Source organism: Girardinichthys multiradiatus, chromosome 12, assembly GCF_021462225.1.
Source record: "Girardinichthys multiradiatus isolate DD_20200921_A chromosome 12, DD_fGirMul_XY1, whole genome shotgun sequence".
Lineage (NCBI taxonomy): Eukaryota > Metazoa > Chordata > Actinopteri > Cyprinodontiformes > Goodeidae > Girardinichthys > Girardinichthys multiradiatus.
Genome location: NC_061805.1, coordinates 21,309,000 through 21,327,352, shown reverse-complemented (window position 1 = coordinate 21,327,352; position 18,353 = coordinate 21,309,000). Strand labels below are relative to the sequence as shown.

General features: G+C 37.5%; 1 protein-coding gene across 1 annotated transcript; it reads left to right on the top strand.

Moving 5' to 3' along the window:
* Nucleotides 1-601: 601 nt before the first annotated feature.
* dhx37 (DEAH (Asp-Glu-Ala-His) box polypeptide 37) lies at nucleotides 602-17,867 on the top strand. Its single transcript, XM_047382144.1, has 27 exons — nucleotides 602-747; nucleotides 905-1,020; nucleotides 1,111-1,289; nucleotides 2,679-2,791; nucleotides 3,121-3,463; nucleotides 3,549-3,697; nucleotides 4,231-4,323; nucleotides 4,410-4,506; nucleotides 4,917-5,030; nucleotides 5,936-6,152; nucleotides 6,264-6,362; nucleotides 6,452-6,522; nucleotides 9,888-10,023; nucleotides 10,637-10,713; nucleotides 11,719-11,951; nucleotides 12,035-12,146; nucleotides 12,226-12,332; nucleotides 13,676-13,864; nucleotides 14,110-14,234; nucleotides 14,982-15,098; nucleotides 15,192-15,364; nucleotides 15,461-15,575; nucleotides 15,861-15,998; nucleotides 16,073-16,167; nucleotides 16,407-16,480; nucleotides 17,310-17,407; nucleotides 17,491-17,867. Exons 2-27 carry the CDS (start codon nucleotides 918-920, stop codon nucleotides 17,565-17,567), a joined length of 3,444 nt encoding a protein of 1,147 aa, XP_047238100.1. The 5' UTR covers nucleotides 602-747; nucleotides 905-917; the 3' UTR covers nucleotides 17,568-17,867.
* The last annotated feature ends 486 nt before the right edge of the window (nucleotides 17,868-18,353 follow it).

The following is an 18,353-nucleotide window of genomic DNA, read 5'->3' as shown; positions in this document are numbered from 1 at the left end:
AAACTCCATGCAGAAAGACCCCCGGCTGGGAATTGAACCCAACAGCGCCACCCTGCAGCGCATATATATATATATATATATGTATATATATATATATATATATATATATATCTTTCTTAAAAGATTAATACTTTAGCATTTAATATAAAAAAAAATCTTAGATCTTTAGATTTACTAACCTTATTCGTTTTTCATTTTTTCCATTCTTTCGTATTTCCAATTTCTTTTCATTTTCTTCATGTTATTTCTTTTCTTATGTTTTTAATTTATTTACTTCTTTCTTTCCTTCTCTTTTTCTTTTCTTTATAATTGTTTAGTTTTTTTTCTTTGTAAATTTATTTTTCAACTCTTTTTCTGTCTTTTTGTTTACTTTATTTTGCTTTTTTATTTCTTTTCTCTCCTCTTTTCCTTTCATTTCTGTTTTCTGTTTCCTTTGCCTTTTTTAAATTTTCACTTTTCTTATTTTTTTTTTTACTTTTATTTACTTTCTTTTATTTAAATATGTTTTCTATTATGAACTTTGTTTGTATTTAATTTATTTCGTCTCTTTTCAATTCTTTAAAATGTTATTTATTTGAATTTATTGCTACCTGGAACAATTCTACCGAGTAACTTGTTTTCCGGGGGCCGTTTTAATAGATGGACCTCCCCGTGTTTACACGTGAGGTTTCTGCAGGACTCCACATTAATTTATTCAGCTGCTCATTTATTCTCTAATGCGGCTTTTTGAACAGATATATTGAAAAGGTAAGAACTTTACGACAGTTATAACCCTGACGTCATCTGCGTGAAGAAGGTTTCCAGCGGTTTGATGACGAGGGACAGTTGCTCTTCCGTCGTTGTTGAGCTGCTGTCCAGCCTTGTCTGTTTCTGTATCATAGTTTGTTGTCTGTATAATATCCAGGTCACGGTTTAAAATGGGAAAGTTAAGGAAGAAGCACAACTGGAAAGGAAGGCAGCAAAGTGAAACGCAACAACCAGCAAAGGAAGAAAAGACTGATGTTGTGGTGGAGCTACACGGTTGGAAACATGGTTATTAAAGTGGTTATGAATTCCCTCCATGTTCAATAGCAGCTTCCTTAATGATCCTTGTGTGTTTGTTGTCATCAGATGGGGATCGGATGAAAGGTGTGGACGACAGCAACGTTCTGGTCCTTCCAGCCTCCAAGAACAAGAAGAAGAAGAAAGAGGAGGACTTTAAACAACACGTGTCCTCTAAAAAACCTCTGACAAAGAAACGGAAAAAAGAGCTACAAAAGGTCCTGGAGCGCAAAGAGAAGAAAGCTCAGGTGAGACGATATAAAACAGTAACCAGTGTAGCCTTATTTGGTGCAATGTGAGACTAGATTGGTATGAAAGCTAATTTTAAGAATTGTTTTATGTCCTCTGTAGTGATTTCAGTTGAAATGATGAAAAGATCATGTTTATTGGCTGGTTTACAAAGGAAAGATACAGCATTTCAAAGCACCCTAATAATTATGCACTGATCTGTCAACTTACTAAATCTGTATTTGACAGAATGAACAGACTATTTAACAGGCTTAAAAAATCCTTTTAACAGCCATTGTGACACAAATTCCCCCATAGCAAAATAACAGTTTACACAGTTTAAAACTGTCTTCATTCAGGTTAATAGTTTAGCGCCTAACTCGGAATAAAGTTTTAAAATGTACATGTTATGATGTCAAGTGTGAGCAATTACAGCACCTTTCATAAGTATTCATATCCCTTTACATTTTTGCACTTTGGTAAATTTTTAAAAGCTAAAATATGTTAAGGTTTTAGGTTTTACTAGAACCACAGAAATGTGGAGGGAAAAATATACAAGGTTGTTTTTCCACACTTTATATTAAAGTGTGATTTGCATTTATATTGTATGTAATCACAGTTATATTCAATGAATTAGAACATGTGTTCCTAGGATGCTCTTTTTTCAGATTAAAAGTAACTTTCTAATAAACCAATCTTAAAGCATGTATTAAATACTTGTTGAACCTACACTTCTGTATTGAAAATGTGTGTTGTCATGGTTTTGATATTATTTAATAAAATTAAATGTGTTTTCATTAGCTGTCAGCAGAAAATTATCATAATTGTAATTGTGTAATTAACCTATATGATATGTCTCACCTAGGGAATAAAATTACTGAAATAAATTAACTTTCCAAAAACATTAAAATTTATTATATATGACTGTTTATGTAGATTTACTTACACATTAATTTGCTAATTATGTGACCTCTAAAGGGAACTGGTTGCACACGATTTTATTTAGAAATGTCAGACTAACCGGGGCACAAATATATAATCCACTCTTCAGATTTTTATTGTAAAAAAATAGTGTAATTTATCTATCTACTACTTCACAACTATGCGCTGCATTGTGTTGACCTATAACATCAAATCCAGATAGGGTAGGTTGAAGTTTGCAGTTGTGAGAAAACAAACCGTGTAAAGGTTTAATTAAGAAGGGTGAAAACTTTTTTGCATAACTGAAATTAAAAGACCAAAGCAAATATTTTGGATGTTTTCTTCTTTGTTATCAACCATAAATGTTTTTATTATCAAAAAATAGCCTTTATGTACGTTAATGTCTGCTTTCAGCAAGACAGTTTTTGAAATCATACTTTTTTTTTTATCCTGTCCTGTTGACATATTTCTATTAATCTATTTTCTAGAGAGCAGACATCCTGACCAAACTGGCTGAGGTACAGCTTCCAGAGTCTGAACTGAAACTTTTGTTCACAACATCCAAACTGGGAACAGGAGACAAGCTTTACCAAAGTAAACAGTAAGTGCAAACGTCCAAAGAACCACACTGCAGACGGCCACCAAAACAGAGAAAACCCAAGGTCTGAATTTATTTTACTCCCTCTGGAGTCTCTGTTTAAAGGTATCATTTATAGCACTAAACTGTTATTTCTAAAGTAGTATTTGCAGAACTCTTATCAGTCCAATATTACAATTTGGGACTTGGGATGCTTGCAGACAGTCCCCGCAGGTGGTTTAGGTATTAGAAGAAAATCGCAGGACTTGGTGATATCAGTGGACCGACGTTTAAGACAGAAACAGTGTGATTGTTCTGTGGACGTTCGAGTCAGTGGTTTTTATTCCCTTCAGGTCGTTGGATGAAGTAAAAGATGGGGACTCTGGTCCAAAGATCAACAGTGTCAGCGGTGCAAATAAGAAGAGAAAATGGGAGGAAAAGGAGGAGGATGAAGAGGAAGAGAAAGAAGAAAGTAGTGATGAGGACACATCCTCTGAGGAGGATGAAGGGAATAACTCCACAGAGACAATTGGATATAAGGAAGCTGCTGAAACCAAAAAGGAGGTGAAGCTGGAGCAGAATATTGCAGATCCAGATAAGCAGAAAGAAACGATTCCTGATCGGAAGACAGTGCAAAGCAAGAAGCCCTCGGAGCCGGCTGTGTTTATTCCTGTTGACAGGTCAGCGGAGGTTCAGGTAAGAGGAATCACATCAGTACACCTTGGTAAGGCTGTGTTTGTTTATCTGCTTTAAGCACATTTCAATCCGTCCGTTGCTGCAGGAGGCTCGCCTGAAGCTGCCAGTGCTGGCCGAGGAGCAGGTCATCATGGAGGCAGTTAGGGAGAATCCCTTTGTCGTCATCTGTGGAGAGACAGGGAGTGGAAAGACAACACAGGTGCCTCAGTTCCTGTATGAGGCTGGTTATGCCACGTAGGTTATCTCTTTTGTTCTTACATGGTTCTCTGGACATTAACCCGCTGAAAACGGTTCTAACGTTGCATCATAACAAGGTTCTTACTCATTCTTGAAGAATATGGAATTGAAGTATTTTCCACATTTGGACAAATGTTGAAAAACAAAACTGGGGGGATGGGGGTTAGTGTTTATACCCTGTCTGGTTGTTAAAGGTTCCATCCATATTTCTGTCCATCTTTTTGCTTGTCCATCCGTCCTGCTGTCCATTGCACCCTCCTTCCATCCAACCATCCCTTTTAGTCTGTCCAGGTATCTGTAGCTCCATCCATCTGCCTGCTTTCTACTTTCATCCATCAAAGTTTCTAGATTTAACAGGTTCAGTGTTTAAAACCTGACCACTGTAGAAACTTTGACTCTTGTCATTTTTTTTGGATTTATGCTTTAAAAATTGGCTAAAAAACAAAGAAAACTCTAAAAATTTGACGGAAGTCATGTCCAGCAGCTCAGTCAGAAAGTTATTGTCCCCCTAATTTGTTTGTTTCCTCCAGAGGCAGCAGGATTATTGGGATCACAGAGCCGAGGAGGGTCGCGGCTGTCAGCATGTCACACAGAGTGGCCAAAGAGATGAACCTTCCCACACAGTTAGTTCAATATTTTACTCACTTTAGATCCTGAAAGGACCTTCCTTTTTTTCCTGATTATGGTGCATGTTTATGTGTTTGCTCAGAGTCGTGTCGTACCAGATCCGATATGAAGGCAACGTCACGGGCGACACGAAAATCAAGTTCATGACAGACGGTGTCCTGCTGAAGGAGATACAGAAGGTATCCCTCTGCCTTTTCAGGGTCCTTGGATAAGACATTAAAAACACGACAGTACCTGCAGATCTTTCTTGACCTTCACATAGAAAAACATCCTCAATCAATTTCAGAGTCAGTTAACAAAGATCTACCTTTTTATTTACTGTTTTAATTAGAAAGAAATTAACTTTGAAGTCGTACATATTTTTTTCTTTCTAATTTTGTTATTTATTCAGATTTTATTTGTATTCACAGAAAGTTAGAAGAGCTCACTTGCAGTATTTATATTGTGTCTGCCTGTCACTGCTTAATTCCCTCATATCTGCATAAAAGCAGCCTAAAAATAAACACATCTGTTTACCATCAGGACAGGGAAAGTACAAACTGAAATTAATATCTATTGTGCTTTTCTGTGTTTTTGTTTTGCTTTGCAGGATTTTCTGCTTCAGAGATACAGCGTGATAATCATAGACGAAGCCCATGAGCGAAGCGTCTACACGGACATCCTCATTGGGTTGCTGTCCCGCATTGTCCCTCTGAGAAACAAGGTCGGAAAAGGAGCTCCACTTTGTTTTATTTATCAACTAAAATCTTTCTGTTTCATTCCTCTCAGGCAAATTGTCAAAGTCTTTTAAGTTTGCAAAAAGGGTGCAAATCTGAATTGAAGCATCTTTCTAAGTCTGAGCCTGTACGTAGAGGCAGATTTCAGGATTTCTAGACAGTCCTGAAAAGAATGGGGAAAACAGGAAATTCGCTTGTATTGTTTTCCATAGATGGATAACAATGGAAAAATAAAACTGGGGATGAAAAAAGTTTGGATATTCCAGACTTTTGTTCTTCTTCCATTTCTGAAGGTGACAAAAATCATAATTGTAAGATTTGAAATAAATTTAAATGTCAGTGCTTCAAGTTTCAACATTTTACTCATCTGTATGTCAGGTTTTGACCTACTAGGTAAATACAAACGTTCAGAAATCAAAAAGAGCCAGTTCACTCCTTTTTTCACTATGTCACTACTTTCTTTAAAAACAGCTTGTTCTTAAACTTAGCTATGCTTTACTGGAGGATACTCAAGTTGTCATTTACAAGTCTTTTCAGGTCTTTCCAAGTCTGAGAGTTTTGGAATGGAGCCGATGAATTTTAGTGAAGATGCCAAACAAGCAGTAAAAAGGCCCTATGCCATGCTCTGAAAAATGCCAGTTAGATCATTGTTTTCTTTCATGATTTGGTGACTCTACAGATTAGATGCAGTAACTTTTCAAGACGTTAAGGGTTTTATTTTGTTCTCAAATGTTCTTGGCTTCACGGTAGTGTTTGGATCTGCCTCCATTTAGGGCCGTATATGTCGTGAATCCAGTGCAAAAAGGAATTAGAAAAAATGGAACTAATGGCGTGACTATTATGTTTCTCCTAAATTTACCTCACACCTGTTTTTCTCCGTGTCCGTCTGCAGAAAGGGATGCCCATGAAGCTGCTGATCATGTCGGCCACTCTGCGTGTCGAGGACTTCACAGAAAACCAGAAGCTTTTTCGGACACCGCCTCCCGTCATCAAGGTGGACGCTCGGCAGTTCCCGGTCACTGTCCATTTCAACAAACGAACTCCGCTGGAGGACTACACAGGAGAAGCCTTTCATAAGACCTGCAAAATCCACCGGATGCTGCCTCCAGGTATTTGTTTTTTGTTTCCTTATATGATTTTGTATTTTTTGATAGTACTCTCAATGTCTGCACAGATCTGTGTAAAGGGGAATAGCTAATGACGGCGTTTGTCTCGTTCAGGGGGTATCCTGGTGTTCCTGACAGGTCAGGCTGAGGTCCACAGCCTCTGCAGGAGACTCAGGAAAGCTTTCCCGTTTAGAAAGGGCAGCACAGCCGCTGGTGGGTGGTTAGCCTCTCTTCTTGTGATTAAACCATCAATCAGGGAGAATGTTTCTTTCTTTTTTGAATTTATTTGTTTTTCTGTTTAGCTGAAGAAGAGGAAGCGGACACAGCTGAGGCAATGAGGAAATTTAAGAAGGCCAAACAGAAGAAGAATGTTGTGAGTATTTTTTCAATGGGTTTGCAAAGATCATCATTCAAAACCAAACATTCTCACCAAACAGTCACTTTTTAATAAAAAAAATATTTAAGTTCAACCTCATCCATTTGCAAGTAGCTTATTTAAACCAATAATCCACCACTTTTATCAACTCATCTATTTTACATTTATGTATTACATTTAGTGACATTTTAAACAATTCAGTCTATTCATAGACAAGTCTTTGCTAGAAATGTTTCTAATTAAAAATAAGAAATCTCACCCTGACAGCTTGAGAAGAGGAGATGTTGGTGCAGCTGAGCCCACAATTATTCAGAGCTCTCGCAGATTTAGGTTTAAATTCATTTAATTATATCAGAATGCTTCGTATAAATGGAAGTAATGCTGAGGTTTTGCAGCCACATCCACGACTTGCATCTGATAAGGGTGATGGCAGGGAGGTCTTCCATCCTCAAAGGGTTGGAGCTCATCACCACAGATAAATTGTCATGATTCCAGTGGAAACATCCAAAAAGACAGTCAACAGTTATAAAAAAAGTTTGATTGATCTAAAGCCAATAAAGGTTGATGTTTGAGATAGTATTAATCATTTTAAAAAACAATTATACTCTTTTTATTTGGATTTATTATTGTTTGATAGAATCCTGACCCATTTCTTATCAGAGACAAACTTTTTGGTTCAACAAAAACTATTTTGGTTCTAAATCTTCCAGCAGTATGAATAATTTAGGGTTTAACTGTTTTGGAGGTGGTTTGATTGTCTAGTCATCACAGTTTGGTCTCTTTTTAAACTCTCTGAAATCAAATTGTTTTGTTTTCTATGATCATTAAGTAAATTTATTCTTTTTTGCCTTGATTGCAATTACGTATTTCTTCGCTCTTTTTCTTTTTTGCCATCATGATAACCCCACCATGCATTGAGCTTTAGCATCACAGTCACTAAGATCTAGTCCAGGTAGTGAAAAGGAGGTAAAAGTCCATTGAAATGGCAAAATAGATTATTGGCAAGCAGAGCTGAATGCATGAGCCTGAAATGTTACAGACCATCAAATACTGCATCCAAGCAGCCCTTTGATATTCAGGTCTTGCACTCATTAAAACTGTGTTGATGATTGCAAATAAATGCATTTTGCAGATCTGTATAGTTGGATTATAGAAGAATAGAATTATCCTTCATGGTCGCTCCATTTGGAAATTGAGCTGTGTCAGCAGCGAAGTGACAGGCAAATGCAATCAAAGCATTAATTAAAACCATACAACAATTGAAGCAGCGTTTAATAAAGTAGTGAGGAAGGTTCATTAAAAATATAAAAGCAAACATAAAATTTATGAAATAAGTGCTACACTAAAAAGTACATAATTTTAACAGCTTAAGGCAGAAAACAGTGTAGTGGTCTGGTGGTTCTGCTCTTCATGTTGCAGTAACATTAGCATGATTGCAGCTTACTGCCAGCTGCTATGTGTGATTTAATCAATGTTTTTCATGTTACAGGACAGTGGTCATAATGCTATGGCTGACTCATGTTTTTCTGCTGTTTTTAGACTTTTTTTTCAGACTTTTTTTGTTAAGATTTCCGCTTGTTTTTTTATGTGTTCTTTTCTGCTCAAACGAAGTTTTCTCCGTGCTAAAATTGTATATGAACTTTTAAACATTTTGTCCTTCCATTATCTTGCTACTTTACTATATACACTAGGCAAGGCTGGGTAAGTCAATGGGCCTACAGCAAAAAATAAAAAACAGACTTTACTAGCCATAACAAAATACATTTAAAGGAAGAAATTAATTAAAATAAATAGATCGCGAATATATTGACATCAGTGTGTGAAATATTCATATCTCAAAAGATGGTTTGGGGTGCAGTAATTGTTGGCTAACATCTTCCAAGTGTTATGAACTTGCATTTTCCAAGCTAATGTAATATCTGTCCAGTTGAACAGCAGATGCTCACACTGGACACGGATGACATTGTCAAAATGCTAAAGGTCACAGAGTGATGGAAGCACAGATGACGAAGAGAGGAAAAATGAAAATAGCCAAAATTGCAACCGATAGTCGTCACAATGTTGACCAATATTATCGCCATCGCAAGATTTTCTAATACTGTCCAGCACTAGTAAACAGTAAAATATACTTTTTAAAACCAATAAGTGTATGTGATCTTATCATTAAAGATCTTTTCAGTTCTGATTTAAAGGAGACAATAGTGTTTGAGGGTTCTTACAGTCATTTGATAATTTTCTGGCATCATTTGTATGGGAAAAAAATTGTGTTTGGAAAAATCTTTAGGTGTCCAGAATGTATTCTTTATTCTATTATCTAAAAGTTAAAACTCAGGCTCTTTAATAAATAAAAGGTTTATTTTTAGCTAATTTTATTTATCTTTGATTTACTATGTGGAAAATATTTTGGGTTTTTGAGTTACCAACTGAGAACCTGTTGGAGAATTTACAAAGGAAAATTAAGCACTTTTCTGGTAATTTGGAAACTAGTTCACTAGTTTTACTGAAAATGTGCTTCTTAAACCAATTCTGGTTTAGATTTCAAGCAAACACCTAATTTTAAGGGTTTTTTTAACAACCAAAACAAAGGTTTCAAAGATCACAAACTGATGTAAACATTCAGTATTTATTGCAGGAAACCCCGATACAGGTTTTACAAGTCTGGATATTCTAGATCTTTAAATAGAGCTGATCTACAATGGTCCAGATACCACCACAACAAAACAATATAGTTAAATATTCCTTTCCCACACTGCCACATCTGAAACTAAGTCATTAAATCTTTTGTGGAAACCCTTAGAAAATAAAACCCTACTTGATAAATGTTTTGTGCTCAGATGTCCAGAACATTAAAAGTGATGTGATTATTCCAAAATTAAAAGTGTGCACATTTTGGGGCGCTGCGCTGATGGTGTAGGGGTTAAGCGCACGACCATATACGGAGGCTACAGTCCTCGAAGCGGCCGTCCGGGGTTCGAGTCCCGGACCCGGCGACATTTACCGAATGTCTGCCCCCCCTCTTTCCTGTCTGCCTACTGTTAAAAAATAAATAAATAAAGGCCACTAGTGCTGAAAAAATATCTTTTAAAAAAAAAGTGTACACATTTTGAAACCCTGGTTTCTTCGCATCTAATCTTTTTGATAAGTTGATGCTAGAACTGAGTGGAACTAAACGCTGCCTCAACTTTTTCTGTTCTGGTTCTGGGAACGCTGAACAGTCTCTGATCATAGACAGGCCTAGATGGTTCATACCAGACAAGCAACTCCAGCATTTCTTCAGGATCATCCAGTGCCTTATAGGCCATTAACAATGACATTAAATTTAGATTTTCTAGATATTTTAAGCGTTTTAACTCTGATTCCAGTCTCTGCCTCGGATCGACCTGGATAACTACTCTGCCCTGCCGGTGGATGAGGGGGACGAGGACAGAGAGGCAGGAATTGGAGACGAGGAGGACGGAGGCTCAGACCTGGAGCTTGGCGACAATCCAGCCGACTTGGGTAAATTCATCTTGTGATGGTTTTCTACTCATTAACACGTTTGGTTTGTTTTGGGTTTGAAAAGATCGGTTTAAAATTCATAGGAAAAAATATGTTTCCATCTAGCTTATAATAAAAACAAAATCCAGCTTCACTATCTTTTTCTCCTACTGAGTTAAGCTTCACAAAATGTTGCATCCAAATGTTTTTATGCGGTTCATTTTAAAAACTACAATTACCATTGATAGTAATTTGTTTTATTAACAACTTTAACACCCGGACTTTTTGTTGTTTTTTTTCTTTTTCAACATGAACATCTGACTTATAGTCTTTTTTTTGGGGGGAAGTATGGAAATTTCTATTTTTATTGGACCTATATTAATAAAAGGTGACATCAAGTGATCATTAGTTGAGAGGAGTGAAGTCGAGTCTTTCCCTTCACACTTTAAACCCAAAAAAATAACTTCAAGAGTCATAATAGCTGAATTCCTGTGGTTATTGTATTTCTGTTATATTTTAACCACAGTATATTGTAAGAAAAAATGTTTAGATGTCTGAAAATTATGTTAGCTTGAGAGAATTAGGAAACAAACATGTTGTAAGTAAATTGTTGTTCTGTGTTTTGGTTTTGTAGAAGATAAGGCTGACCCGTCCATTCCCCTCTATGTTCTCCCTCTGTATTCTCTGTTGGCCCCTGAGCAGCAGGCTAAGGTAAGACGAATATGTCAGTACCAATAAGGTTTTGAAGTAGGTCAATGATAGGAGAAACATGGTGGAGTTTTTTTATTTTGAAAAGCTTCAATAATTGCAAGGTGTTTGATATGTCACTTTTAATACATCTTGAAAGAGCTCACATTTATTGACCAAGGGTAACAAATAAAACGTACTTATCTGTAAACAGTAATAATATGCTTAAAAGTTAAGTTCTTAGCTATTAAGAAATCATTTGACCTCTTTCCATACTGGGCCTAGCAAGGACACAGGCATACAACCACTCTATGATTTCCAAGATCTCCAACAATGTTCCAGACTCCATTTCAGTGCAAATGCTGTCATCATGCTACTGAGGACTTAGTAATCATTAGATAGGTTTTCTCAGCTGCTTCACCTGCCTATCCACCTCGATGCGTTTGCACTTTCTGCACAATCTGTAGAATTTTTCAGTTAAGTTTCTGCACCTCTACCATCAGTTTCAGATTTACTATGGAGAAGCAAATGCTCTTAGTATTATCATGTGTGGATTAAACCCCCCTAACCTTCATGGTTAGGGGGGTTTTCATACAGATGCTGCGCATGCTGAGTGTGCTATTTTGCATGATAATTTTAACTTGGTGCACCATTCAGTTTGCCTGTCTCAACAAAATCACTCAAAAGGAATCATGCATCACACAAAATCTGAAATCCGTTGCTTTTTACTGATCAATCCCAGCTGATCACATCATGGCTCTGAAGCCTGTTTCTTTGTGAGGCAGTTGAAAGCCTGTTTTCAGGCTCTTGAACTCTGCAACCAGGACCCAGATAGGTTGCCTTCAGAACAGAGACAGTTTTACCACACTGCATTTTTGATGCACTCAAAAGACCTTTTCAAGACCCTTCACACAGCACCATGGTGTTATCTCGGTCCGCTGCGAACGATTCATACCTCTGGAGTCGTATGGTGGAGAGAGAAACAGCTGAAATGTCTCTGGTAAAGATTATATGGTTTTATGACGGCAGGTGTTCAGGCCTCCTCCACCTGGCACTCGTCTCTGTGTCATAGCCACCAACGTCGCAGAGACATCTTTGACCATTCCTGGCATCAAATATGTTGTTGACTGCGGCCGGGTTAAAAAGCGCTTCTACGATCGAGTGACGGGAGTGTCATCCTTTAAAGTCACATGGACCTCTCAGGCCTCGGCCAATCAGAGGGCTGGTAGAGCTGGACGAACGGAGGCGGGACACTGCTACAGGTCAGAGAACGTTAAACTGATGATGTGTTTATTTCCGTCTCCTACAGGTGTATGCATATTTTTTTCTTGGTTTTATAATACAGGTTGTATTCCTCTGCGGTTTTTGGAGACTTCAGTCAGTTTTCTGAGGCGGAGATCACTCGCAGGCCTGTAGAGGACCTGGTTTTGCAGATGAAGGATCTCAACATTGACAAGGTCTGCATAAAACAAAAAAATCTTTTAAGGGAAAAGGAAAAACATAAAACAGCACCTTTTTCATTTTTTGATTTTGCAGGTGGTTAATTTTCCTTTTCCGACACCTCCCTCCACTGAGGCTCTGATCACTGCAGAGGAGTTACTGGTCTCACTGGGGGCTCTGGAAGAGCCATCTCGCTCTGGAAGGTATGTCTTTAAATGCTTTAAAGAAAACTTTGGATTTTTTGGTTTATTTTGTTTTTTGATAATTTCTTAGAACATTTAGATAGCAGTTTAAGTCAATTTTATTTAAAGCCAATTTAAACATCTGCCAAATGTGTTGTAGATTTTAATGGTAGCAAATGGGTAGAAAAAGACACTATTCAAAACTAATACCAACAAATACAATTATTTAAAATACTGAATTCAAAACAAATCCAAAGTTTTTAATGTTTCTCAATGAGAAAGCTTCAGATTGTGGGTTTAGTGGTGTGGTTTTTTGTAGATCTAGTTTCTCAGGCAGTAAGCTTGTTTCTTATTTTTATAAAGTCCAGTGATCAGCAGACTTAAATTTGGTTTTATTAGATTTCTGGTTAAAGTATTTTCCCTTCTACAATATTCCTCTGAGATTTTCTCTGATATAGTAGTGTGCAAAAGTGTTCATACTCCTTGGACCCTTTAACATTGTCAAAGTCTCTTGGAGTATATTTCTACAAGTTTTACATATCTAGCCGGAATTTTTTAGCCCGTTCTTCTTACCTCTAAATCAGTGAGATTGGATATAGATTGTCAGGGAACAACAATTGTAAAGTCTTCCCAAATTGTTTCTGTTGGATTTAAGTTTAGACTTTGACTGGGCCATTCTGCCTCATGAAAGGCTTTGATGTGCTTGTTTTATTGTAGGCAGTATGTTTAGGGTTGTTCTTCTGGAACGTGAACCTCAGCCTCAGTCTCAAGTCTTTTGCGGCTTCTAACAGTTTTTCTTCCAGGATTGTCCCATGTTTTCCCACATCCATCTTTCCATCAACTCTGACCAGCTTCCAATTCCCCACTGAACAAAAGGATTCCCACAGCATGGTCCTGCCATCGCTATGTTTCACCTTAGGCACAATGTGTTTAGGCCAGATTTGTGGAGTCCACAACTAGTAGTTGCCCCGTCAACAGATTCTCCCACCTGAGTTGTGGATCTTTGCTACTCCTCCAGAGTTATCATGGGGGTTTTGGCTGCTCCTTTGGTTAATGCTATGCTTCCCACTCCCTTTCAGTGTAGGTGGGCAGTCTTGTTTGTAGTTGTACCATGCTGTTTCCATTTTCAGATGATGGGGCTTGCTCCATGAGAGCTTAGAATATTGAAAATACTTTCCCTTCACTTCACAATTAGACACTGCTTTGTGTCGGTCTGTCACATAAAATCAGGAGGTTAAATGAAAGTTTTTGGTCATGACACGACGGTCTAAATAAGCAAAGGATCGCATACCATCGTAAAAATAAAAATGATTGTGTATTTTGTATTTTGTATTCATGTTAACAGCTGCTTCATGTTTTGTAAGGATGAAAGATTTGCAGCGAGCAAAGCTCAGCTGTCCCATCTCTGCGCTGGGCAGAGCGATGGCCTCGTTCCCCGTGGCTCCACGTTACGCAAAAATGCTGGCACTCGGGAAGCAGCAGGACTGTCTGCCGTACATCATCGCTGTGGTTTCAGCCATGACTGTCCGGGAGATTTTTGAGGACTTAGACAGGTGTGCACATTCAGTCTAATCATTGTTTGTATTTAAATGTGTTAGAGAACTAGAAAAAGACACCCAGTGAGAGATAAAAATATGATGCGCACACCTTATATCTAAGTAATACATTTATATATGTTTATAAATAATATGCACCTTCAAAAAACTGCAGCTTTCTTCAGACTCAGAGCTTGGTAGAAAACTGATCATTATCAGTCATTATGTCGCCATAGTTTTAACATATTCCCATCTGTCTTTAGACCTGCTCACAGTGACGATGAGAGCTCGAAGCTTAACCAGCGCCGAGCTCGCCTGGCCCAGATGAGACGTTTGTGGGCGGGGCAGGGAGCTTCACTGTTGCTGGGAGATCTCATGGTCATGCTGGGTGAGAACACTGAAGAGAAAAACACACGAATCTGTCCTTAGCCAGCTGAATTTAGGTTTCGTTTGCTTTATTTATTTCTGTAAAAATGAATTAATAACTTTTAAAAAATTAGCAACAGCTCAAGTTTTTTTTATCCATTGAGTGTAATACGAGTATTTCAGTTGTCCTGGCTATGAAATATAACTCCCAGCATTTTTGTTCTGCATGGATGTATTTTCTACCTTGTACCTACTGTAGATTTTTTTGCCAGGTTTGAGCTGGATAATTAAACTTATTAAAAAATTTTAACTTATTCCATCCTAAATAATCCCTTTTTATAACCTCAAAACTCTAAATTAAATTAAATTAAATCTGCAGAGTCATGTTGGCTGATTCAAAAGTTCCTTGTTCCTTTTGTCACCATATTATATTTATTGGTTTATAATGCCGTAATAAATAAAATAAATATGTAAAGACGTTTTCATCGTCAAGCCAATTTTGCTTTACAGATTTAACCTGTCTGAAATTATTATTTTCCTAAGTAATTTTGTATCTCAATATCTAGAAGTTAGTGTAGTTTTCCTGTCTCCCCCGACAACACAACTGAAACTTCAATGGCTTCCGCCACTAAGTCTCGCTGCAGTTTTTTCAGTCAGTTGAGGGGTTTTGACGCTTATTCCACATTAAAATGAGCACTGCTCTCTTATTTGGCCACAGAAACACAGCATGTCCATATGTTAAGTATGATACGTCTGTGCTGGACTGCAGGTGCTGTTGGTGCTTGTGAGTTTGCTGGCTGCACTCCTAAGTTTTGTGAGGAAAATGGTCTGAGGTACAAAGCAGTGGTCGAGATCAGGAAGCTCAGAGGTCAACTTACCAATGCAGGTGCGCACACACCTAGGCACACACGCATGCACAAAATAACATAAACCTGGGTCAGTAACTGAAATAGAAATCCCTTATGTTCTCTCCTTACAGTAAACGCAGTGTGTCCAGACGTGGGAGTATTTGTAGATCCTAAAATGACTCCACCGACAGAACATCAGGTGGTTTGCTTACGGCAGATTGTTCTGGCCGGGCTGGGTGACCACCTGGCGAGACGCGTCCAAGCAGAAGACATGCTGGACCCAAAGTGGAAGAATGCTTATAAGGTAAGCAGATCCTAAGGCTTGGATTGTGACAGAGGAGAGCATATTTTTGTTTTATTATCTTCACATTTTGTCACTGTTTTTTCCCCCCCCGCGTAGACTCCTTTGATGGATGATCCAGTGTTCATTCATCCAAATTCTGCTTTATTTAAAACGTTGCCAGAGTTTGTGGTCTACCAGGAGATCATGGAAACTTCCAAAATGTACATGAGAGGTATGGAAATGGCCCAAAAACATCTGGGATATTTTTAAGTTTCAGATGCTCCACAGATTCCTACTTTGTATTTTATAGATCTGGATAAGTAAGGAAAAAGAAAATAGTTAAGAAAATAATTTGTTTCAAAACTCAGCTTCTATGTTTCCAGACTCTGTCAATTACTAGATGGTAAATGTGTTCATCAATCCATTCCGTTCCTTCCTTCCTTCCTTTCCTCTTTTCATTTTTCTTTTTTTCTGGTGGCATTATCTGAGAAGACTTTGCTTTTTTTGTTCCTGTCAGGTGTTTCAGCAGTGCAACCAGAGTGGGTCCCACAGCTCCTGCCTCAGTACTGTCACTTCGGCCCTCCTCTGGACTCGCCTGTGCCGTGGTTCTGTTCCTCCACCGGCACCATTAGATGCCACAGATCAAGCACATTCTGTAAGTAAATTTGCAATGAAGCGGCAAACTGACGCCCTCTTCAGTCTTTCATTTGATTGCTGTGTCTTCTTCAGTCCGGGTGGGTTGGCAGCTGCCTGCAGTGGAGATGGAGTATCCTGAAGGTTTGGAACGCCACCGGCTGTTTGCCAGGTTTCTTCTGGAGGGACAGGTACTGCAGCATCATGATCCTGTTACGTTTCATTTGTTGTAAACTAAATCCTTTCGATGTATCTCCAAAAGTATAGAGTTTCGGGCAATAAAAAAGGATTTTATTCTAAATGTAATATAAAAATGTTTATACTGTCTAAAGCTGCTTTCGATACATTTTATAGATGTTCAGGTAATGCACCCGACTAAACCACTCAGAAACATACATGTCTTGTAACATTTGCTTTGTCTGGTTAACAGGTTTGTCCCAAACTAAAGAAAAACACGAGCCACCTTCTATCAAACCCCTCCATTATGATAAAATCTTGGGCCAAGTAAGTGTTTGCTCTCACACAGGATTACATTTTACTAGCAAAGTAGCTATAGTAGTATTATTGTGACTAGCTTGCCTAGATAATAGTTGTTTGAAAAGGCTAGAGCCACTCTTCTGTCTGGTCTAATTCTTTCAAAAGAGCGTCAATTGAAGACAAAGCAATATCGAAAGCATAAAAGACTCTTTATTTTATTTAGATATGACATTCACCTGCTTTTGCAGCTGCTTTTGTAAATGTTGCTGAATATTTGTGGAATATTTCTATCTGTACTGATAAAAAGCCTTTCTTTACTGCAATCAATCTTGTAATGAATATATTAAGAGACAGGTTCAAACAGTATAATGAAAGAGAGCTTTAAAGTGATGTAATGACTATGGCTGCTGAAATCAGTGGATTCTTTAGTTGATCTGACTTTTACAGATTTTACCAGCTTGCTTGCATCTGTTACAGGTTTGCCTAAAATTGATATGTGTGGGTTCTGATGCAGATTGGAAAAGTCTAGAATTTGGCTAAAGGAATTAACCGGGTTTGAATGAGTTTGAGAAAAGAATATGGAAAGATATTGGCAATTTAGACTTTATTCCTCATTCCATTATTTAAATATTGCGTCCATGCATCCATCCATCATCTATGCATTGCTGTGTCCATCCATCCATCTGTCCATCCATCCATTTCCGCAGGAAATGCACTGATTTACTTATGGATTTATCTTTTAAAAATTAACCGAACACAGTTTTGGGACTCAAAGGGTTTAGGATTTTGACATAGAAATGCGTAGGAACCCTATATGTGTGTCATTTATTTTTACTGTTGCATCTTGGTTTTTTAGACTTCAGCCCAGGACAGAGGCTCTACTGGGACCACTGGTTTCAAGGAGGGTTGACTGCAGAGATGCTCTCCACTCTATCTGGAAGACTGAAGATAAATGTGAGGAACTACTGTGGCTTGTTGTTTTTCTCTCATTTGATTAGTATAAATCTGTTTTATAATTTCTTTTCTTCTCCCTATAGTTCTGTTGTCTGCGTATTGCCAGTGGTTACCTGAGGCCATGCACCAGGAAGTCACCAAACTCTGGCCTCCTTTTTAAAATTCTGAAATCAGGAGAAATAGAGCAGACCTCTGACCAGAAAACTGAACTAAGACCACCTGGCCCACCATGTTCTCATCAGATTCTGCTGGTTTTTTATGTTTTTTTTTACAATGTGTAACTACAGCACCACAACGCCTACTTTTTTCAGTTTTGTATTGTATACATTAAGTCTGTGAACAGTAACAAATTTTGAAAGCAAAAATATACTTCCAGTTCTGTACCTTATCAGTGTGCTGCTGTTAAAAAGATGTTGCACAATATTGGTCTTCATAAGACTTTATAAAGCATTTGATGTGATGATAAAGGCTACTGTGGGATTTATTTCTATTTTTAGATTTTTGGGTTGCACATAAAATATTTTTATTGTAATAACTCAATACAATATTTTTATTTGTTTGGTTGATGTGTATGTATTTCTATTATTTTTCTTTTTTTTTTTTTTTTGCTTACATCCTTCAAACATTTATATTTTAATTTAACTAGTTTTTAAAATGTTTTCTGTCCTCTTAATTCTTGAACATGTACTTAATGTTTGACCATTCAATTGCATTTTCTACCCAAACCTTTTCCATTGGCCCATTTATTTACATGCTCTTTTTACATTTTTTGGCATCTGAAATACAGTGTTTTTAAGTCTTTATAAAATTATCAAAATATACTTTACTGGTAAAATAAGAATTTACTAAGAAATACCGTTTAAGACCTAATAAATCTGCTGATATTTATGTAAAGGTATTCATTTAAGATATACTACGACTTCTTTATTCACTTTTTTATCCTTAA

Coding starts and splice junctions, on each gene's coding strand:
- dhx37 (XM_047382144.1), top strand. CDS start 918: ATGGGAAAGTTAAGGAAGAAGCACAACTGGAAAGGAAGGCAGCAAAGT. Junction 4,324..4,409: donor GAGATGAACCTTCCCACACA/GTTAGTTCAATA, acceptor GTGTTTGCTCAG/AGTCGTGTCGTACCAGATCC. Junction 5,031..5,935: donor TTGTCCCTCTGAGAAACAAG/GTCGGAAAAGGA, acceptor GTCCGTCTGCAG/AAAGGGATGCCCATGAAGCT.